The sequence below is a fragment of the Puma concolor genome, chromosome B3, assembly GCF_028749965.1.
Source record: "Puma concolor isolate L17-30 chromosome B3, mPumCon1.1.hap2, whole genome shotgun sequence".
NCBI lineage: Eukaryota > Metazoa > Chordata > Mammalia > Carnivora > Felidae > Puma > Puma concolor.
In genome coordinates, this window is record NC_141672.1 from 131,798,846 (window position 1) to 131,822,096 (window position 23,251).

Consider the following 23,251-nt stretch of genomic DNA (forward strand, 5'->3'; position numbering starts at 1 on the left):
GAAAACCCCACTGTCCTAATTACTACAGTTTTATAAAAGGTACTGATATACAGTAAAGCAAGTGCCTCCACCTCATTCTATTTTAAGAATCATTTCGGCCATTTGGGGGCACAACTTGCATCTTTATTCTTTCCTTGAGTTTACCCTGGTCTGGTACAAGTAACCAAATGGTAGCTCAGTAAGCAGAAGGGAGAAATCAAGCCAAAGCTAGCCCTGGATAATACATAAGTTCAATATTGAAGTCCTAAGTAAATTAATTCCTAAGAAGTTACTGTGTAGTAATGAATATAGAAAGCCCATATAAGATAGAGCATGTTTTTACCAAAAAACAAAGTAAAACAAAAAGCAAACAAAAAAATTTAAAAACCTTTCTGAGCAAGGCTCATTTAAAAACCGAAACTAGAGACCATCCCTGGTCAATACCAATGTTCTTGCCTTTATTTTCTAAAAATGCTACTTTTTAAGAAATTTTTAAACCTGCCTACCCAAAAGGGGAGAGTCAGGGATTTTTTTTTTTAAATTTTTTAAATGTTTACCGATATTTAAGAGAGAGAGAGTGTGAGCAGGGTGGGGGGGAGGTAGGGGCAGAGAGAGACAGAGACAGAATCCGAAACAGGCTCCAGGCTCTGAGCTGTCAGCCCAGAGCCTGACACATGGCTCGAACTCTAGAGCCATGAAATCATTACCTGAGCCAAAGTAGGACGCTTGATAGACTGAGCCACCTAGGGGCCTGCCCCTTAATGTTTATTTATTTTGAGAGAGAAAGAGAGGAGTTGGGGGAGAGGAGCAGAGAGAGGAAGAGTGAGAATCCCAGGCAGCCTCCAAGCGGTCAGCGAAGAGCCCGATGTGGGGCTCGAGCTCATGCACCGGGAGATCATGACCTGAGCTGGGATCAAGAGTTGGATGCTCCACCGACTGAGCCACCCAGGTGCCCCTATGCTTCTAGTTTGCATATAGCTCATCATAGGGAGTTGTGTAAAATAGTGTTAAAACTTTGCATTTGTTTCCTGGATCCCTCAGAGCATCCAAATTGAAGGCCAATCTGTCCCTGAGAAACCCTGAGAATGCACCAGTTCTGTCAAGCATGGGCCTGTGGATGAAGTATGCTTTATTTCATTCAAGGGAGACTTCATTTTCCTGCGAAATGCTCTCAGTGACATTTTTATAACCTCATGATTACTACTTGGTGTTCTGCAGTGTCTTCAGATTCAGACCCTCTTATATGGAGCACAGGACAAAAGGACTCTGGCCACCCAGCAGACAGTGGACGTCCTGTCCAAGTGAGTTGGCTTCCCCTTGCACTGTTTCCTTTGCCATTCAGATCTCAGAGGAAGCTGGTTCTGTAAGGTTCTGTGGAACTTTCCATGGAAAGTTTTACTAACTGACTTCCCATAACTCATAAACTATGCAACACCAGTGATTCCTTTGAAAGCCCAGCTGTCAAATATCCCCCTTGCCCAGATACTAAGAAAAGATTGGCTCTTGAATAATGGCAGAAACACACTGGGACTCTCCCTCCTGCAGACCAGGGCCTGCGGGTCACCTCCCCTGCTGGCAGGCGAGGGCACAGTGCCCTGGCGTGGCCTGCTGGAGGCCTGCCTTTGGCTTCCCTTTGCTTTCAGCGTGCCTGTCAGGACGGCGGCCTGAGAGCCCTCTGACTTCACCTTGAAGGCTGGCCCCAGGTCTTTCCACTCCCTGCTGTGGAGAAGCCGCCCCTCACAGAGCCAGTGTGGCCCAGAGCCTGTGGGCTGACCGCCAAGGAAGGATCATGGAAGCACCGAAGGCGAGGAGACAGCCGGCAGGGGGCGCTCTCTCAGAGCCGCCGGCCCGACCGGAGGCAACGTTGAACGCTGAGCCCGCCAGGGCCTCCAGCCCAACCTTTGTGCTTGTGATCTGCTTGCTGAGCCAGCTAAGGGTTGACCCTCTCAGCTCAGGGAGAAAATGGTCGCAAGGAATTAGAACACGGGAGAAAAAAACCTTGGGATTTAGGTTGCTGTGCCAGGATTCTCTTCTCCTTGGCCTTCCCTCCCCAGACTCCTTCGCCAGCTGTTAGCTCAGCAGCCCCTGGGCTTCTCTTCAGAGCAACAGTGGTCCGGGGGCAGCACGCTCACCCCACTTTCTGCCTGTTTGCAGGGCCCCCGAGGTGGCCGCGAAGACCCGGCAGGCCCCGAAAGCCAAACCGGCCTTCTTCACCGGCGTGCCGGGGAAGGTGCAGCCCAGCGCAGCGGACTGAGAGCCCCACCCCTCCCCCAAAGAAAGCTTGGGTCGGGCCCGGGTGCTGACATTTGGGGTGCAGTATAAACCTCTCCGACTAGAAGATGGGAGTCGACAGATTTTTCCGGGCTGTTTGCTCCAGCATGCAACAGAGATGTCGCGTTTTGACAGCGGATGCCCTCCAGGGTGATCTGGTGCTTCTGTAAAGCAGATTTCTTTTTCACCGTCCAAGTGGTTTCCCTTGCAGCAAAACTTTCTACCCAGCAGCACGACTGTGGCTGAAAGGCTTCTCTTCAAAAGTTTCAAACTTCCTGTGTATGGAAGTGGACCCAACATCTGGCCGTACCTATGAATGCCCCTCACATAGATCTGGAGTCTGAGAGCAAATGCTGGCCAAAGCCCATTCTTTCTTGTAGGAAGATAATAGGGATGCAGCATAAAATGCTAAGAATCTTGGAGGTGCTGGGGTTGGTATGTTTTTCAAATGCAGGCTGCCTCAGAGTTCCTGGAGCCTAGAGAGGGATTCGAGGAAGCTTCTCTTTACTCCTACAGCCACTGAACGTGGCTGAGCACCCTGCGTGCACCAGGCCAGTGCTACGAACTGGGGACCTGACAGTAAACAGGACACACTGTCCCCATCCTCTCAGACCTTGCCAGCCAACATGGATGCTAATTACTAAACATAAAGTGGTAGAACGAGTTGGTAACAGAGGGAAAGAGCCCAGTACAGCAGGGCAGGGAGTAATGGGAGTAAACGGGCTGGAGGTCAGGGGAGGCGGGTGTAAGGGAATGAAGACAGAGGAGTAGGGGTGAGGCCAGCGGGGAAGGGCTGCAGGAGAGGGCCTCTACTCCAGGCAGGAGAAACATGGCTGCCCTCTGGAGGTTCTTTTTGGAGTCGGCACAGCCCTTGGCCCCCTGCTCTCCCAGCTATTTCCCCGGGTTCAGCATGTGAGGTAGGGAGGGTGGAGCGGACGAGCACTCACGTCCACAGTGGTCTTCAGTCTCCTGCGGGGGAGGCCATTGCCCCTTGAGAAGGAAAGAGCAGAGTGGGAAGTTTTGAGCACCTTTCTCCATGGTGTCCACAGGAGACTGGGTACCGGAAGGAGGGAGAGTACACAGTGGGCGGGATGGGCTGTGGGCAGCATTGTTCCTTCTCCTTCCCACCCTCATCCCACGAGCCGAGGCCCAGCAAGGCTGTAGGCTGGTGCTAAGATGCCAGCAGGACACAGCACGGGCCCCTTCTACTCCAGTGCCCAGTAGGTGCTCTGGTTCCATTTGTGCAGGGTGGAGAGAGAGAGGCAAGGTCCCTTGTCCCCCTTGGAAGCTATGGCAGCTGACCACACAGGCCACCCCCACTCGTACCCACTCATCCCAGGTGGGATGAAGGCCATGTGCAAGCTGGAGGCCTGAGACACAGTCGCTACTCACCGGGTATCCCATCTAGTCGGAAGACACAGGTTCCGACATGGATAGAAAAAGTATTTTAAATATTTACCACGTTGGAGTCTGCCAGGGACTGAATGTGTGTGTACCTCCAAAATTCACGAAGCCCTAATCCCCAGTGTGAATGTATTAGGAGGTGGGGCCTCTGGGAGACGAGAGCCCCGTGAATGGGATTAGTGCCCTGATCAGAAGAGACACGAGACAGAAGATCGCTCTCTCCACCACGTTAGGTCGCAGCAAGAAGACCGTCTGCAAACCAGGCAGAGAGCCGCAACCGGGCGTCGAATCTACCAGCATCTTGATCCTTCACTTCCAGCCTCCAGAACTGGGAGAGAGAAATGTCCGTGGTTAAAGCCTCCCAGGCTGCAGTACGCTGTCATAGCAGCCTGAGCAGACAGCCATGCTAGGCTTTGGGGGAAAAAAGTGAATTCTGAGGTTACTTCTTCCTCTCTTTCTTGGAGAATAGTATCTTGCAATCACAGAAACTAAAATATATTTTAAAAAATTTAAACCCCACCCCAAGGAAAGAATGAATATAGGAATGTCCCACCCAAATGTCTCCCATCTATTAAATGTGTGAACTTCAACACGAGAGGAAGACTATAGATATTCATGGGGAGGGGGTGATAAAAAGTTAGACAGGTAAGGGTACCTAATAACTATTCCTTTGTCTCATTCTACTGCAAGTTTTTCAAGCACCTAAGAAACAGCCAGGATTAACTAACCACTCCGATTTGCACTCAAAGTAACCATTTTGGTGTGCCGAGGACGGTCCTGGTTTTAGCACTGAAACCGTGTCCCGGGGGACCCCTCCATCCCAGGCAAAACAGGATGGCTGGTCACCCTACTGACACTAGCCTTCCAGTCTATATTTGAATATGAGCCAGCTGGTTTTTGCTCTGTCTGCTACGCTTTGTAGTTTTGTGTTAACAGTATCAAGTTCTGATTTGGGTAAAGAGCCAGAACTTTCCATACATATTCTCCCCAGTGATTCCGTGCCACCATTAAAAAAAAAAAAATCATGCATGTAAAACACATAGATGCTTTAATTAGAGCTTAAATAGAAACCACAAAAACACCTACTGGAAAACATTCATTCTCTTTAGGAACAATGTGGAGGTTTTTTTTTCCTTAGATTTTTATTTTTATACATTCTTGTGACATTTCCCTTCGTAGGGAACAGGAGCTTAGAAAGATGAGCTTTGTAAGTGATTCCATTCTAAATATACATTTGAAACAAATGATATCAAAACAACCAGTGGGAAGGTGAAAAACATTCCATTAATACTGTTTTGTCTATACAACAGCAAAAATTGGTTCTGTCCCAACCCACAAAGTTGATTTCTATGGTCTCCAGAGCGACTGGTTTTAAAGGACACAGAACTTTCAGGCGACCTTCACAGTGTGGAGGGCATGCCTGCTCCTGGGTGATCCAGAGACTGAGTAACCAAAGACAGCTCAGGAGTCCATATTGGTAAGTACTTTTGGCAGGATGCTTCTTGAAGACATGTGTTCTAACATGGAAATATAAATTAAGACCTAAGATATTTTCCAAAGAGAGGTGGGTCATGATATTAATAATCTGTCCCCGTTAGCACTCATTTACAAGATCACAAGGCAGGAGAGGGACATTAAAGTAAGCCCACTCAGACTCACATAACAGACTCCCCATCCTCAGTCTGTGTCGCCATCAAAACAGTAGGCTGTCACCTTGACCAATAAATCACTTCTACAAATACCATTACCAATTACAGCTAACATAAAATCGCCCATCTTTGACTATATGAGAAACAAGAAGGCTTTGTTTGCCAAGCCATCACCTCTGTACCAGTCTGTGACAATTACTAGTTCATTTGGAAGATAACAAAGGTTTAGACTTGCAGTTCAACTTTTTCTATACCCCGATTCACAGTGTTTGTAAAATGGATCATCCTGAAAGCTTGGCTGCATTTCTCCTCCACTTATTAAGAAAATGCACTCTCCCTAAACTACCTGCTGTAGCCATTTCTAGGAGCTGAGGGCCACTGTGTGACATCCCCCCCTCCCCCCACCGAGGGAAGACCCTCATGCCATAACCACCACCCCCAACATCATAACCCACTAGAGGATGGCATTACCTCCAATCACTATTCCTCAGTGTCCTACTGGCAGCTCTAGGATTCTTTGTTACCGGAAGTACAGTTTAAACAATGTTATGTGCAAGCAACTAGTTTGGATTAAAATAATACTGTGCTGCTGGAGAGGTAATTTCTGTGTGCCGCTACCTTTAAAGACGAAGCCTTAAAAGCAATACCCTTATGTAAAATAAAACAAACCCAGTAAAGCACACTCACTCTTTCTAGTACCTTCAACTTCACGGTGTGTACCTGCACGTCGGCATCCCGTGGCCCGCGAGGGTGGGGCCTTTGCCTTCCTCCAGGGCCCCTCCTGGGTGCTGGGCAGCAGGAGAGGCACCCAGTCCCTCCCACAAAACATCTTATCCTATGTAACATTAGTATTCTCTTCCCTGGGCAAAACACCCCAGCTGTAATGATTTCTGTTGAAAATGCAAAAACGGGGGCGCCTGGGTGGCTTGGTCGGTTAAGCGTCCGACTTCGGCTCAGGTCATGATCTCACGGTCCGTGAGTTCGAGCCCCGTGTTGGGCTCTGTGCTGACAGCTCGGAGCCTGGAGCCTGTTTCAGATTCTGTGTCTCCCTCTCTCTCTGCCCCTCCCCTGTTCATGCCCTGTCTCTGTCTCAAAAATAAATAAACGTTAAAAAAAAAAAATGCAAAAACGTCCTCGAGGTTGGTTGTCATTTTGCATCACCCAGACTTCGGTCCCTTTAGCGGTGCGTTGCAAGGCCTTCTCTGGGAGGCACAGTCCACCCTGTGCTTCCAATGTCACGGCACAGGATCATCTGGCAAGCCAGGCTCTAGCTTGAGCATCATCAGCATTCTCTTTACTGTCTTCGGGGTCTGCCTCCCGCCAGTAAAATTAAATGTGTAGACAGGGCTAAGGGCTAAGGGTTAAGGTGTGGAGAAGCTTAACACTCTGGCGGGAGCTGGCTACTCCAGAACTTAGGTTGTAACAAACAAGAATACTTAGACTGTATGCTACTTAACAACCCAGTGCTGTGAGAAAGGAAATACAATAACCCATTCCCAACAGTCACTTTCCCTACACACAAGCCCAGGGTGGGCTTCTAAGAACTTCTTAGAACTAAGAAGCTCTAAGAACTTCTAAGAACACACGAACATAGCAAGCGTGTGGACTTGGAATATCAAATGGGCTGAAGCTGGCCTCTCCATAAACAAAAATACTATATATTTTTTGGAGTTCTGCACATAGAAAGCAATTCATTCAAGTCTCAAAGTGAACTTAACTTTTTCCTAAATTTAGAACCATTTAGGTTTTTTTTTTTTCACTTTTATCTTTTATGGAAGCAATCTGCTTCTTTCCTAGGATTTCTTTTTGAGAAGACTTGGAAAAGTGACAAATGTACGCATTTTTCCTTTTAAATGTTAGTTGATTATTTCATATTAGCACATGCAAATAAAATGTACTCTTAAATATATTACTTTAATCTTGTTATCATATAGGCATCTTACTATACTGTTACCGTTTAGGCATTTTCCCTATAGAGAGTTGATTATAACTTCAAACAGATGTGAGGCATTTCCGTGACCAGGAGCAAAATTGGTCGAAACTGTCTCAAGCAGTGGAGAGAAAACTCCAGAAAAAGGAACTTTTAAGACTAAAAAGATAAAAAATATTTGTGTCAAAGTTCCAACTCAAAAGTAAAATTCAAATGCCTTCGAAGGCATGAATTAATTTGACACCTTTACAGATGATAAAGTAAAGTGACATCGCCCGGAGCGCTCTTTGGAGAAAGTAAGAAAAGTGGGGAGGTCTTCATAAAGACTGAGCCTCCCTTCTTCAAAGAAGTAAAGGCCTCTGTGTGTTACTGTGTTACCGGCTAAGACACCACTGAAAACAAAATATTTGCTTATCAAAACCAGTGGCCCTCATTGTCCTCCTCCTGATTGTCTAGATAGAGGAGGGCAACTTTCTTTTCATCCGAAATCACCGACCTTTGGTCTACCATCCTCTGTAGCTGCACCGTCCTGTCAAACTCAGCCTGTGCCTTGCCCTGTTCCCCGGGGACCTGGTGTCCGTCCCCGGAAGAGCCCTGAAAGCTCACGCTGGCCACCCAGGCATTCCCACTGCCCCCGTCTCTCCAGGCACCACGGTCAGGGGCACCATGAGCCGCCGCTTCCGTCCCTGCGGGGAAGAAGACCGTGGTGTCTTGCGTCCAGCGGGGGCTCGCCTCCACGTGACTTATGTCCATCTGAAAGGTAAACGGAGAGTCTTTGGGGCCCTGTGCCACGAGCCTGAGCACCCCGCTGCCGTCTGCCAACTCGCCTAGCTCAGGGGAGCCCGCTGAACCGGCAGGTGCAAGCGATTTGGAAACGGGCTCGTGGAAGACAACCCGTTCAGAGGCTATGGTCTCTGCGGGACCCAGACAAATGTGCCTAAAGGCTCTGCTCATGCCCGGTGTCTCCTCTGCCCCTCGTGCATCTCCCACACTGGCCTCCTGAGGCCACTGGGAACTGGCACTTTGGAAGGTGCTCTTTCCGGTCATCAGGATCCTCCCACCCACAGTGGAACTACGCGCAGCCTGGCTCACGTCTGCCGAGCCCTCTCCATGGGCACTGCTTTCTGAGTGGCTGAATTCCCGGGGCAGGGGAACTATGTGCTCAGTGGTCTGATGCTGCTGAGCCCAGACCGTGACCTGCCTAATGGATGTGCCGTCCCCTGACCACTCTTCAGTGCTCACGGAAGCTTCCCTGATACTCAACGCCCTTCTGTCTGAAAGGGGGGCTCTGAACTGGATCTGCTCCCCGAACCCCTCTCTGGGGCCCACCTGAAGGTCCTTTACAGAAGTCTGGGTACTGACTCTTCTGTTTGAAAATAATTGCCAACCTTCCCCGACCCAGAAATGGGGCCCTGAAAAGCAATTTCCCTTTCAGCATGAAATTGTTCGGAGCCAAACACACTGCGCCTCCCCGCTGTGTCCACATCTGTGGACAGGCCAGGCTCTTCTGTGCCCCCTGCCTCCCGAAAGGCAGGGACAGACCTTTGGAAGAAGACTTCCTGGGACACTTGACTTTGATCAGGACTCAGGGTGAAGTGCCTCACAGACCAGGTGGCTCCTGGCGAGCTCAGGGCTGGACTTAGGTCCCCTTCCCCACTTACCTCCACCACTTGTGCAGTGGGTCCTTCTCGTGAGACTTGCTCAGTCCTCCAAATCCCAGTGGGGTCTACTTTAACACGCCTGACAGACCGGCTCACGTCCTCTACCACGTGTGACTGGGCAAAGCCCCTCGGGCTGGTGACTTCTACCGTGGCTGACACCGGACCTGGGGAAGCGACCTGCTCTGTGCCCTGAGAGGCCCGGCTGGCATTGCCCTCCTCACCGCCAGGGCGGTACAGTTCCTGGGTGGCCCAGCGCTTGAAGTGAAAGCCGGCAGCCGGGGGCTCCTCTGCGGTCTCGTCTGGGCTTCCAGGCGCCGGGCTGTGCCGCCTGGCCAAACTGTCTCGTACCACTGACTCCACGGTTTTCTCGATTTCACTGGCTTCGTCTTTGCTCAGCTCCTCCAGGTCTAACTGATCGGCATCCACGGTTCTCGAGAGGTTGACTTCGGCAACCAAGGTCACGGACCTACCCCCGGAGGTGTGGACTTTCTTTACGTCGACTGAAACGTTCTCGGGCCCGCCCTGACCCTCTCTGGTGAGAGCAGACAGCTCTTCCTTCATGCGCTCCGGAAGGCTCTCTTCCAGCTGCCCGATAACCTCCACCAGCTGGTGTCTGGGCTCCTTGAAGGATCCCTTAATGGACATGTGGAACTCAGGTGGTATCTTAATCTCCTTCTCGATGACTGTGGGCTCAGCATGAAATTCACCACTTCTAGCTTGTTCCTTCCAGTGAGTATAACCCACCTCCTCCTCCGCAGAAGGTTCTGAGATGTCCGACGGCTTCACCACCTTCTCCCCCAGCCCATCATCTGTCTTTATTCTTCTCCGAGTCCCTGGCACGATTTCATCTTGCCAAGAGTACCTGATGGTGGACTCTTCTTCAATGTGGATCTGCCCATACACCGAGCCCTCGTCTCTGTCCTGCCCCGCAGGGTGCTCATCTGGGGTCGACACAAAATAACTCTGCTCTCCCTCTGAGTCACCCGCCTCCATTACTTCTTCAACGTGAGTTACATTCTCTTGGGGCCGCTTGGTCTTTTTATGCTGATTGCCTGAGAACATGACGTCTGTTTCTCCATAACCTTCTTCCTCCTCAGCCAGCCCCTTGGAGCCCGGAGACACATCATCAACCTCCTCCACTTCGAAGGGGGTAGAAAACTCATCCGCCTTCTCACCAGCGACATAGCTCACGGGCTCCTCAATGATCTCCACGTTGACCACCCTTGCCCTCCCCTCTCTTCCTTTCAGACCAAGGTTGATTATGTCTCCTATCATCCGCTCAGCCGATTTTCCTTTCAGGTCCACCTCCTTAACATCCTTGCTCAGAAGATAGTCCAGGCCAGCCTCGTCTGAAATATCCACCTCTTCGGTCAGTTTCGACTCCACGACTATCTCAGTCTTTGTTTTCCTGTCGCCGGGAAGCTCCTTCCTGTCCATGTAAGTGACCTTCGTGTCCGGAAAAGAATTAGCAGATGTCTCTGTATCAGGAGACTGGGTAAACTGCTTCAGGATACTGGAGACGATGTTTTCGGCTATGGTTTCAGTCGTGGAGTCACCCTTCGGGGAGCTGGTGGTGTCGCCGCGGTCCAGCCTGAACCTGGCCTCCCTCTTTTCCATGCCTCTGCCTGCACCGTCACGAGCATCCCCCTGGAGGGGAGTCTGCAAACCTTTCGGGGCCACCCCTGGTGTGCTGTCCTGGGAGACTTCTAGACTGATCGGTACCTCTCTTTCTCGAACACTCTTCTCCTTCGCCGACTCCTTCCCTCTGTCCTTTTCCCTCATTTGCTGGCTTTCTCTTTTTCTTGCTTCTTTATCTAACTTTGTCAGCTCTTCCCACCTTAGATTCCTCTCCTCTGAAGCCTTCTCTTTGGAATCAAACACCTTCTCTTCCCACTTTGTTTGGATGGCACCTGGCCTGTTTCTCTCCTGCTCTCTCGTGACGTTAGCCCCCGTCTTCTTTTCCACAAGGACGGTTCTCTCACTTGACCGCGTGCTTTTGGAAGCACCTGCCGACACATTGTCCCGATAGGGCTTTTGGGCAAGGGCGGGCTCTCTGGCTACATTAGCAGAGGCGGCCTTTGTACCTGCGGTTCTCGGTCTTTCGGGGAATGTTTTCGCTGGAGCCTCAGTATCCCTTAAAAGACCGGGCACTGGAGAGAAAGTTCTGACGCTGGCTTGGCTGTTGGCAGGTTTTTCCTGAGAGTCGGCAGTTTTGCCGTCAGTTTTCTCCCACCGGGTAGCGGTTAGGGAAGAATATCCCGAGCCTAGGAAGCCACTGCCCGCAGCACCTGGGACGGCGGGCCGAGCTCCGGGCTTTGCCGACAGGTGAGAGCGCTGCGCCAGGCTGTGGCTGAAGCTGGCCGGAGGTGCTTTCCGCCTGGGAAACAGATTTCGCTCATTTTCCCTCTGCAGCACCGTGCTGGCATACTGATAGGATGTTTTTCTGAACTCTGCAGAAAACGACAGTCATCATCACCTCTCTCATCTTAAAAGCATCACTACAGGTCAAATCCCATCCCATCATCATAAATACAAACTGTTATGGCAGAAAGGGCATTTACAAATGAGCTATTTTCCACCCCCAAATCATTGATTTTGGTAGTTTAAAAAAAAAACCCGTTACAGTAAAATGCAGCGCTATGCATGCCACAGCACAATACTTTGCTCTCCTTGCTGATCTTCAAATATCATCCACCTTCACAAACATCAGCAAACGTGAGCTCGCGCAGCTCGGCGTGTGCATTTGAGAGGCTGGGTGCTAGTCTCTGTGGATTAAATTTCACAGTACCATGATAGTTTGGAAACATGCATTGCTGCTTTGTGGACAGCCTGAGTTTATTTTACTTATTTCCGTGCAGAAGAGAGCTTCATAATTACAAAGTACAAGATCACTCCACGCTAACTGGCATTCTCTCTCCCCCATTTAATATGCTCTGATTTGTCACTGGTTTCCATGTTGGGCCAACAAGTATTGACGAGGTTAACTTTTTCTAAAGCTCCCTGGCTTCTTCTATTTTTATACTTCTATTTTTTTTCTTTACAAACTGTCCATTTGAAAGGGAGCCAGAGCAGGAAGCTGACCAGACACCAACACTACGGTCTGTTTTAATGTCCTGATCCTGGGCTTCTTGCTTTGCTCCGGACGGTCCACAGAGGGTGCTTACCCTCGGGGATGTCCAAACTCCAGGTGGGTACCTGCTCTCAGGCATAGCAGCTGGTGGGTTAGAATGTGGTCAAGAGCACCGTCCACCCTGAGAGCGCCCCCTTGTGCCCACCACACCCCATCCGGCTGAGCCTAGCAAAGCCCACTCTCCACCCTTGATCTCCCCGTCACATCAGCCAAAGCCAGGGGCCTCTTTAGGACAGAGCTCAGGGTACAAGAGAAAGACCAGGCCAGGACATTTTCTCCAAGATTCCTCCTTTCAGGTCAATATACTGATCTTAAACAGAGAAGCCCCAGAAGATGAATCCCTGGGAAACTGCAAGAACCATCTGGTCTTTAATTAAGGTTCACCAAGAAATATGGAAGATGACAGACTGGTTTTAGGCTGTCAACCGAGTGTGGGCAAGTGGCCAGAATTATTCTATACAATATTACAAAAGAAACATAAGTGTATTCATAAGTATTGATAAATTCACTATCTAAGAACACATCCGTACATTTATTCAGTGAACAGTTAACTGCATGTATATCACACAGGACACACAACTATCTGGAAACTCAAAGCCTATTAAAAGAGTTCACAATTGGTCCTCTTTATTCTAATGCTACTTTCTTTTAGCCTAATCCATAACTGCTAAAATAGATTTAGTTTACAAATACTGTCTCTGTATCCTTTAACAAGCCAGATGAAACAATCAGTGAATGAAACAAGTTAACAGAGGCCCCCAGTAACCCTCCTGCTGAGTTCTCCCTAGGCTCCAAGAACTCAGCTAGTCAAAGATTAGCAAGCCCTGGCCCTGAACTGGTGGTTCTCCTCAAAGTGTGGCCCCAGCCCTTTTCTCCTCTCTCCCTTCTAAGTGATGTGATGGACTTTCAGACTTAAATAGCCTCACGTAAAAAATCTAAGTGACTGAAGTAAACCTTGAAATCTGGTGAATAACATCTTTGCTTTTTTTCAACCTTACTCTCAAAATCCGTAAGTAAACTTACTGGATATTGTCTAAGACCCAATTCCTACCAGTCACAGACACCTGAAACCAAAATTATTGTTCTGAATCAGTGACCTTTCAAATCTGTGAATTGCCTGCTGTTTTTGAAAAATAAAGATGGAAACTATTGTTTTTTTTTTTTTTTAATATGCCATCTATCCAGACTGGCAGTTAACTAAATATTCTCCTGACAGATGTACCAAATATATGCATTCCCAATTTGCCATGATTTTGAATATGGTAATACTCATGCAGACCGAAACTCTGCTGAATAAGGTATATACTAAACATACTGTAAGTAATTTAATCTGCCTTGCTTAGCCAGAAAGCCCTTTAAGATTCTATATGGCTTTTAAGCTTTTTTTTTTTTCCTTTTTAAAGTTATCCTGCAGGTTTCTTAGGGTCTTTCTAGTGAACACTAACCTGTTCATTGGTTCCGTAGCTACAGGAAATATGACCTTTATTCTGTAGCTTTTGGCCTCAATCAAGACAGACCTTAGGGCACCCAGTGACACCTGCTACCCATGTCAATCCGAGCTGCCCGGGCCAATGCAGCTCAGTAATACAAACGGTATAACCGTTCCCATCTCTGCCCCCACGGGCCAGCGAGTTCCAGAGAGCAGACTACTTGCCGTAAAAAGTAATACCTCCTGATACTTGTGTTAAAACTGTAAGATCTACCCTATGACCCAGCAATAGCACTGCTAGGAATTTCCCCAAGGGATACAGGAGTGCTGATGCATAGGGGCACTTGTACCCCAATGTTTATAGCAGCACTCTCAACAATAGCCAAATTATGGAAAGAGCCTAAATGTCCATCAACTGATGAATGGATAAAGAAATTGTGGTTTATATACAGAATGGAATACTACGTGGCAATGAGAAAGAATGAAATATGGCTTTTTGTAGCAACGTGGATGGAACTGGAAAGTGTTATGCTAAGTGAAATAAGACAGGCAGAGAAAGACAGATACCATATGTTTTCACTCATATGTAGATCCTAAGAAACTTAACAGAAGACCGGGGGGAGGGGAAGGGGAGGAAAAAAAGTTACAGAGACGGAAGGAAGCAAACAATAAGAGACTCTTAAATACTGAGAACAAACTGAGGGTTGATGGGGGGAGGGGGAGGGGTGGTGACGCATTTTGAGGAGGGCACCTGTTGGGATGAGCACTGGGTGTTGTATGGAAACCAATTTGACGATAAATTTCATACTGAAAAAAAAATCAAAAAATAAAAGGGGAAAAAAATAAATAAATAATAAAAAAAGAAATATATCCCGAAGTGGTGGGGAGAAAAAAACAACCTATAAGTCTTTGGTCCGTAAAGGGTGTTCCTTCTGAAGGGTATGACAAACAAGTCCACGTCCACTGTCTCCTTGCCCTTCACCCTTCCCGCCTCTCCATCAGCACCCCCCTCCTCCCCACTCACCACACTGGGTAGGAAACGCCCCCAAAGTATTGGCTAGATGAATAAATGAGCTTACTAAACACTGTCCCATGCATTCACACTTACATTGCTATTTAAACCACAGCCTATCAAATAAAATCTGGCTGGTACTTAAGAGAGGCATGAATGACACTTATCTGAAAAAAAAAAAAAATCATACCTAATCCCAAATTCTTCCTGACAAATGATGCCTTACTATTTAACCATGGAATCAACCTGTTCATATAGAAAACACCCTACAATTAAATATTTAGCTTTTCTTATATTTACCTTGTGGCACGTTTTCAATGCGCTCAGTCAAGATCAGTATCTCTGGATTACTTTCTCCTTCTAGTAAGGCTCTGTAAAAATTTAAAAAAAATTCATCAGGAAATAAAAGAGTGAGAAGTGCTGCTGAAAGCCATAGTATGTAGTATCTGGTCCATGACCACAGTGTCCCAGTGTCACAGGACTTGTGTCTGAAGATACTGCACCATAGGGATCGAAGCCCACCTCAGTGGGCCTGGCTGGATAGAGCAATGAACATAATGTGGGGTGAGGGCTACAGACATTCTAGAAAGCCCTGGGGCGCCTGGGTGGCGCAGTCGGTTAAGCGTCCGACTTCAGCCAGGTCACGATCTCGCGGTCCGTGAGTTCGAGCCCCGCGTCGGGCTCTGGGCTGATGGCTCAGAGCCTGGAGCCTGTTTCCGATTCTGTGTCTCCCTCTCTCTCTGCCCCTCGCCCGTTCATGCTCTGTCTCTCTCTGTCCCAAAAATAAATAAACGTTGAAAAAAAAAAAAAAAAAGAAAGCCCTTCCAAGCCCAGGACAAGGAAGAGGAGGAGAAGAGAGATGTGGGCCTAGGAATGGGGATCAGGGGTCTGGCTTGTCTGGGAAGCGGGGACAGGCCCATGCACAGCAGATCTCCCCAGGGCTAAAGGGCCCCAGAATAATCATAACTCCCACAGGGGTCTTTCTGGAGTCACACGTTGGGGGTCGACTAAGAGCAGAGCAAGGACTGATACTGGTTTGTAAATAAGGCAGCCAGAATGCATTTATGGTTTCTACACTGGGTGTACTGGGGACATCCTGGAGAGAAAAGGGAAAACAAGAGATGGAAAGCGTGCAGGTAGAAGAGAAAAAGGACAGGCTGCAGACCACCTCTCCACCGTGTCATCCAGAGAAGCATCCTGGTCTCTCCTTTAACGAAACAGCAAAAGGCACTTGATCGGGTGATTCCTTTGGCCACATCCAGAAGTCTAAAACTGCAGTGTCTTCAGTAAGCTGTCATTCACGCACACAACTCAGAGCCCTGGGGGAGAACGGGGTGTCAGGCTCTGGGCCCGAATCACCCGGCGTGCTGGGACAGGTCAGCACCGGGACGTCCGTCACTGAGAGAGACCCCGAGGACGCTGGCCGCTGCGGCCACAACAGTTGTCTTGGTTGCTAGAGCAATGTGTGAAGTCACTAACGTCAGTTCCAAGAAACACACTGTATATGGCAAAGGGCAACCAGAAGCTGGGCCCACTTGGAAATACTGATATTACCACTGGGAGCTGGGCACAAAAACAGAGGAGTGATGCCAGATCCAAGCAGGGACTCAGTGGTTCAGGCAAACCAGCGCCAAGTTCTATTTCCACCGATTCAAATGTGGTGATCCCCGTAAGTGCGAGAACCCCGTGGGCAGGTGGGGGATGGCCAAGGAAGAGCCCCCCCCCCCTTAGGGGAAAAAAGCAAAGACAAGGGCGAACGGGATCCCACTCAAGGTGTATGCGGCAGGGGAGGGGGTCTGCCACCGAAGCAGGGACTGAGGTACTCACTCAGGAAGATGAGGGGCCCAGTCCAGAGCCCCAGCCCGTCCACTCGGGGCAGAAGCCAGGAAACGGGACACCAACCCGTTAATCCCACATCCTCATGACCAAGCGTTTTAGGTTCCAGGAGGAGTCCGGGTCAACAGAGAACTCAGTGACAAGGCAGGGCAGGGGGCTGGGGGTGTTCGGGATAAAGAAAGTCCCCTGGGGGATAGAAATAGCTTCCCCCATCCCTCAGCGAGAATGCTTTTGTTCCTCTCTCAGGAAATCCAAACGGTCGCCAAACTCTGACTGAATTCAGGACCCTGAGGGGGAGGCTATGGTTACCGAGGAACGGGCACCAGTCACCTGAGGGGGTCTGTGGGGTCACCGGCCCTGGCTAAGTCTGGGCACCGAGCGTGGCTCTGACCCTCATGAAGCCCTCCTAGCACCCCCATCCCGCCCCACACAGGGCCAACAATAAGCATCCGGCTCAGAGGTAAGAGCACTGGAGTGCAGGCAGAGTGTCTTGTCCAAAGGCACACAGCTCACCAGTGGGGAGGCTCGATGGAGCCCAGGCGCCCATCATCCCTGCAAGCTGCTTAGACCTTCCTGCCACGCCTAACACATCAGTATTTCACACACATTTTCAAAAGAACAAATCCGGCAGACAGACCCTCCAGAACGTATCAATGAAAGCATATTCAACATCTTCTGGTGACTTCCATCAAAACGCCCCTCCAGGGCTCTCCCACAATGAAGCTTCTTCCGGGGAAGAACTCAGTCGTCCTCTCAATGGCTGGCTCCCAGAAGGCAAAGCAATGTGTCACCTTCTCCGCCCGAGTGTCCAGCACAGAGTCTTACAGGCACGGTTGAGGCACTGTCATTTAAGTCACACCTTAATTAACAGACACCTCTCCTGACACACACAGAGTCCTGCCCTGTGCCAATGCAGCTCACAGGACTCAAAGGACAGAGGCACAAACAAACTCTGCTGAGGAGACGCCAGAAATTTCCTCAAAAGCTCTAAAAAGAACATTTTTAGGGAACAGACTCCTACAACTTTAAGAAAAGGGTAGAGCGTTCTCTGGTTATTTCGAGAGCATTGGAGGAAAACGGCCGCCAAGCCGTGGTGACTGTGAGAAATGCCAACCCCCTGAATCACGAGCTATTAGTGAACATTTTATACAGCCCCGCAGGCTGGCAGCCTGTTAGAGCAGGAAAATAAGCAAACATGTGCAGGAAAACCAAGTCCCTGGCCTCATTAAGGAGTCCGAGACAAATCCATAGTGCGTAAGTGAGCTATAATGTGGCCTCTGGCCAGGCTCCAGGCCCTAATAGACCCCACTGGTCAACAGAGCCAGGCCCACGGTGGGGGCTCTCTGGCCGGGATGGATTATCCTAACGCAATTACAGGGCACGTCCGCTATGATTCCTCACTGGGAGCACAAGGCACGCCTCTGTCTGCAATAAGTGCGGACAAGAGTGAGGGAAGTGGGACAGCTGGAAGATGTTTCCAGAAGTGATGCCAGTGGAGCCTACTGGGATGGTTCACAAAGTGCTTCTTGGCTAAGTGCAAGGGGGGGGGGGGGCGGTGAGGGGAGGCAAAGGGGACAGAGCCGGGGAAGGAGCCTCAGAACTGCCTCCCTGGCCTCTAAGATCCAGAGAGGGTAGGGGGCTGCCTGCCACCCTGACTGGACTCAGGGCTGGGTGCAGGAGAGGGAGGCAGAGACAGAGGACAATATGACCATCCGCACTGGCAAGGCTCCGCCCCATACTACAGGTGTTTCGTGGAAGGTCACACTAGGGCCATGCTGCTTCTGGTCATTCCCTCTGTGCTCAGTACTAAATCACGTATCAAAGGTCCATCCATCTGTTCTAGAGACTAGAAAAAAAAAATCAAATGATCGACAGAGGGGCCAAGATTACTAATAAAACAGAGAAAGGAAGGAAGCGTAGGGAGTGGTTGATGGAGAAACTTCCAGAGTCGGGCTGTGTGGATTCAAATCCTGGGCCTGCCACTTCCTCATTCTGTGACCTTGGGCAAGCTACTCAAACCCTCTGTGACTCACTTTCCCCATTTCAGAAACAGGCAGCATTCACCAGTGTGTGGTGCCGGTAAACTGGAAAATTCTCACAACAACGGCGGTCACAGAACAGGTGCTCAGTAAATGTTCACAATCGTCATCATCTTCTACTGACCTGAGAAGAGAGCTAATGTTCAGTTAACTGAAGCAGCCCACGAGGGGAAGAGTTTCTGGATAACCTACGATCCTGGTTAATGAAGGGTAACCCGTTTCTTCAGTGACGTGGGGGAAGGCTAGCAACCAAACATAAGGGTCCATCCTTTCTGTCTCCTCTCCCCGAAACTACAAGACATCATGAACTTCAAAGATCTCACCTAATAACTGGCTAAGTCTCAGCCACGTGGTTGAGTTTTATGACACGTGGTTATAAGTTTTCAAAAGAGTAAGATTTAATTTAGAAAAACTAAATGTATTCCTCCAAGAGCTTCAGAAATTCCAAAGGACTGTTTTTCTTTGAACTGGAGCACGCAAAGGGATAGGTAATCCTAAAAAAATAATACAGCAACCAAAAATATCATTACAACAATGAACTTGCCAATGGCAGGAATTATCTGTATTGCTTTATTAGCGGTCCAAACCCAGAGACTGAATATTTATTTCCCCCATTTGAAACACACTGTCTCTGCTGCCATTACAAAGAGGAAACAGGAAGCTCGCACGTCCCCACTGCGCAGACATACAAAGAACATGTTTTGACTTTGACGTTGTTGTTTCCAACCTAACCTTTTAAAAAGGACTTTGCCTGACAGATCGCAGGCAGCAAATCTTTGCATTACATGTTCATATGTAAAGCAAGACTCCCTTCAGTATTTTTCTTTTGAAAAATCGTCTGGCCCTGCTTTCCATTTCTCCAAGCGACATTTAGAACAACTGTTATATATTTCACCCCCAAAACCTAAAACACAAAGCATCATTTTATATTTTGAGGGAGAAAGCATCACCTGACCCCGCAGATTAGAAAGCCAGGACGGGACTCTTGTGCACACGATTTTCATAGCCTGCAGTTTTGTGGTTTCTGGACTCCGTTTACTCCTGGGTGTTTTTGCATTTTTTTTTTGTTTCACCCCTAAGTGTTTTTTTTTTTTTCATTCTATTTTCTAATCGCTTATTCCTGATGACTGGGTTCTGTTCTCTTTGTGTGTGTGGGGGGGGGGGGGTGCGGGGCAGGGCAAGAAGACTATTTTCTAGCTGCGTTTATGCAAGCTCTCAATCTGCAGTTTTGGGACCAGGTCTCGTGTCAGCAGTGCGGGGGTTCTGGGGTGCCGTGGGCTCTGGACAGCATCACTGGCCCCTGGTTTTCACGGAGCCTGAACAAGCAGCTGCTTCACAGACAAGGCTCGCTGCCAAGGTCTCGTCTGCAAGAGCACGTAATGAGCGGCGCCCTTCTCCCACGCTCCTGGGCTCCCCCCAGCCAGGCTCCGGCGCCTTGGTCAGCCTACGCAGAGGCTCCCTCGGCCACCCACGTCAGGTCCTCTCTACCTGAATCGCCAGTGACCGGAGACCTCCTGAGGCCTCCCAGCACCCACATCACTACCCATCCCCCCACCCCCCGCAACCTCGGCACGCAGTCGTCCTGCCCTTTAGCTGCCAGCGGCCACCTCCCTGCCCCCTGCTTGTGCAGATTCCACCTCAGTGGCCTCCAGTCGAGGCCCCTCCATCTGCCCTCTTCCCAGGCCTCTGCTCACTCACCTTGCATTCTCCTTCCTCCACCTGTTTTCTGATCAGACTCCTCCACCTGGAGCTCCTTCCGGAGTCCTTCCTGTCAGCCCACTTCCTACTGCCGACTTTCCCAGCCCTTCAAGGCCAACTCAAATCTCACATCTCTTGAAAATCTCTCCTGCCAACCTCGGCTGGCAGCTCTCTGTCCCTCCTCTGAACCGTCTTTATCTGACCCTGTTAGCTGGCAGTAAACGGTCTATAGTGTTTTCTTGGCATGTGTGCTTTTTTATCACCTTGTTTGGCTTTTCACCTAAGGGGACTGGTCCCTCCCCACATGCCACCCCCCGCTTCCTGCCTCCCCTCTCTCCTTACATGTCTAATCGAATCTCCACCATCCTTCAAGATCCAGATCAGTCTCACCTCCCTCCTGAAGCCCTCCCTGATTCTCAGAACTCCCTTCTGATCTCCAGATGCCTCGTAGTTGTGTGGCTTGTAGGGCGTTTCTTGTTTCCTACACAGTGCAGGAGGCGATCTACATCCACACAGCCTCATCCACCGCACGTGACCCTCAGCACCAAGCCACTGGCTATATGTCTGTGGCCCGTCTGAGCAGGCACAGCGCCCTGCCTGCCAGCGTCTCTGGAGCAGCCGGAAGGCAGACCCCACTCACAAAACATGGCCTCACAGGGGTGGCTCTTGCCCATCCATCACACACACAGCCCTCCATGCCAGGCCCCCAAAACCAAGCTGCCCAAATTCCCGGCACTGCCACAGATGCCACGCTAGCTCCGTCCTCAGATCCTCGCCCAGGCTGGCCCTTCTGCTCGGAAGCCCTTCCCACACAATCTTCCTGGAAGCCCGTGGCTGCGTGCCTCATCCACGATGCCCCCATAGCACCCAGCAACCAGTAAGCCTGCCCTTCATTTGCCTCATCTCTAGGCTACTGTGAGACAGGCTTAATGCTTTCAGGATGTCCCCAGGCTGCTCTGCAAGCAGTGATGTGCACACAAATCACCTGGGATCTCGTCATGAGGCCGACTTGGACCAGGAGGTCTGGAATGGGCCGGAGATTCTGCATTTCCCACAGGCTTGAGATGATGCCAACCCTGTTGGTCTGCACCCATGCTTCTCTACCCCAGCTGCACCTGACAGTCCTCCTCGGAGCTGTAAAACCACCAGACCTGGGCCCATCCTGGGCCAGGTTAACTGGAATATCTAGGACTGGGCCCAGGGGCCGAAGCTTCGTCAGGTTCTCCAGATGACCCCCAAGTACAGATGGAGCTGAGAACCACTCCCTGTCCCATTTGAGCATCTCCCCTCCAGCCGCTCAGCTGCCAGTGTAACAAACACACTCACAATCACGGATCTGGCAGACAAGCACCTCCAGCCCCAGACAACTTCACCGGTGACAGGTAGAGGAGAGTGAGCACGGGTCCCCGTGCCAGCCCGCCTTCTCCGGTGCTTGCCCTGGTCTTAGCATCGGCCAGCCCCACAGGAGGAGAGGGCTCATTCTCACAGTCACCCACCAGGTGAGACACCACTACCTTCCCTGGCCACCAACTGGCCCACTAGGCTTGCTGAAATCCTCCAGCCTTAGACTCCCGGGTTTGCTTTGTTCTAATTTTATTATCTTATTAAATCTGTATCTTTATTTATAAACTCTAAGTCTACATTTAATTATAAATTACACAATTTTGTTATTAGTATTTCTTTTTCGCAGTGAAGGGCCAGATATCTGGGTTCAGAAGTGTTGGTGACACTTGAGAGCCGGCCTCCGCACAGCTGACAAATTCCAGCTGTACTGGGATGTGCTGCTGACTTTAAGGAGCCACAACCCCTTCTCTTCCATATGAGATGCTTAGTCAGAATGGTGGCTATCAACTCTGGGCACTGCACGGAACACCTGGGGCAAATGTAGATGATCTCGGTCAGGAGAGGAAAGCAATGCCAGCCACACTGTCAGCCACCCTCGGCCCCTCCACACAGGGCTGGTAAGAAGTCACACTGCAGGGGGCCCTAGGCCCTGGTCCCCAAGAGGCTGACAGTCTCTGCTGCACTCAGTCGGGCAGGGTGTGGAAGGAGGGTCAACTTCCTCAAAGACAGTGGGTCAAGACTTACAAAGATCAAACGGGCACTTGTGAAAGGGTCAGAAGAACAAAAGGGCACTGACGCAAATGTGAAGTCTGACACCTGGCCTAGAATTTGGGCAGCGAGGTAAAATCCTACAAGAGTCACATATGACAAGGGTTTTTCTGCAGGACACCCAGCAGCTATAATAATGCTAGAATTTTGGCTCATACAAAGAAAGGGATTATATTCAACTGCCTGTATGTCTTTTAGATCTGTGGGCACCTCCCAGACTAAATCCTGAGCCCTGGGAAGCAGGGAGGCCTGCAAGCAGTTCTCACCAGTGGTGTATCTGCAACCAGGCAAGGCCAGGCCCAGGCTCATCATTTTCCCCGTGCAAACTTGGACTTCAAAGAGACACACGGTGAAATCAATCACCTGCTTTCCGGATGTCCTGTTGCCACCTTAATTCCTAGGGGGTAGCCAAGTCAACCCTTAATTGGGTTAGAGAAATGCCAGCAACAGACAGAAGCAGTACACTGGGCCCCTGCCGACCGTCACACTGCTGGGACAACCCACACCTGCTCCAGGTCAGTGCAAGTTCAGGGCACCTCCCCGCTATCTCAATCCGTGGGACTCAAGGGAGGGTGACCCCTTGTTCCAAGCTCCGGAGCACTTTGTCCCCCTGACCAGGGACAAACACGTGGCCCAAGAGAGCCAGAGAGCTGGGCCCAGGAGTCCTGGTGGGATGGATGTGAAAGAGCCCCTTCCTCCGACCTCCAGGTCAAAGCCTGGCACTGCCTGGGGCCCATCCTGCCGCAGCGTGGGCAGAGCCAAGAAGGAAGAGACCAGAGCAAGTGGCAGGGACAGTCACCATCAAACCTCACCAGGGCACTCGGACCTACTGTGCCTGAAACCAGGCACTTCTTCAGTTAAGCGAGTAATAAACCCTGCTCTTGGCTTGAGCCAGTCTGAGAAGGCCTTCTGTCACTTGTAAGTGAAGAAAATGCTGATTAATGCTTCCTTCCCCCTGAATAAAGCCCGTTTTGAAGTTTTCCTTATTAGTAAACCCAGATTCTCTCACGCAGCATTTGTTGGAACACCCTACCAATTTAATTTTGCAATCGTTCATCCCAGGGGGTCTCCAAGGACAATGTGGGAGATGGAGTTTGAGAA

General features: G+C 50.0%; 2 protein-coding genes across 7 annotated transcripts in view; one reads left to right on the plus strand and one right to left on the minus strand.

The window, feature by feature from the left end:
* The window catches only part of TTC23 (tetratricopeptide repeat domain 23), a 105,062-nt gene extending 102,397 nt beyond the window's left edge, over positions 1-2,665 (plus strand). For all 6 annotated transcript variants that reach the window (XM_086711434.1, XM_086711433.1, XM_086711436.1 and 3 more), the window contains 2 exons: positions 1,198-1,280; positions 2,134-2,665. In XM_086711434.1, the coding sequence (XP_086567560.1) occupies positions 1,198-1,280; positions 2,134-2,233 (183 nt within the window). In that variant the 3' untranslated portion in view covers positions 2,234-2,665. The remainder of the gene's footprint in view (positions 1-1,197; positions 1,281-2,133) is intronic.
* A 2,020-nt stretch (positions 2,666-4,685) lies between these two features.
* The window catches only part of SYNM (synemin), a 28,633-nt gene continuing 10,067 nt past the window's right edge, over positions 4,686-23,251 (minus strand). The window contains 4 exon segments of the mRNA XM_086711430.1: positions 4,686-6,850; positions 6,886-8,591; positions 8,594-11,344; positions 14,766-14,836. Of these exon segments, the coding sequence (XP_086567556.1) occupies positions 7,648-8,591; positions 8,594-11,344; positions 14,766-14,836 (3,766 nt within the window). The 3' untranslated portion in view covers positions 4,686-6,850; positions 6,886-7,647.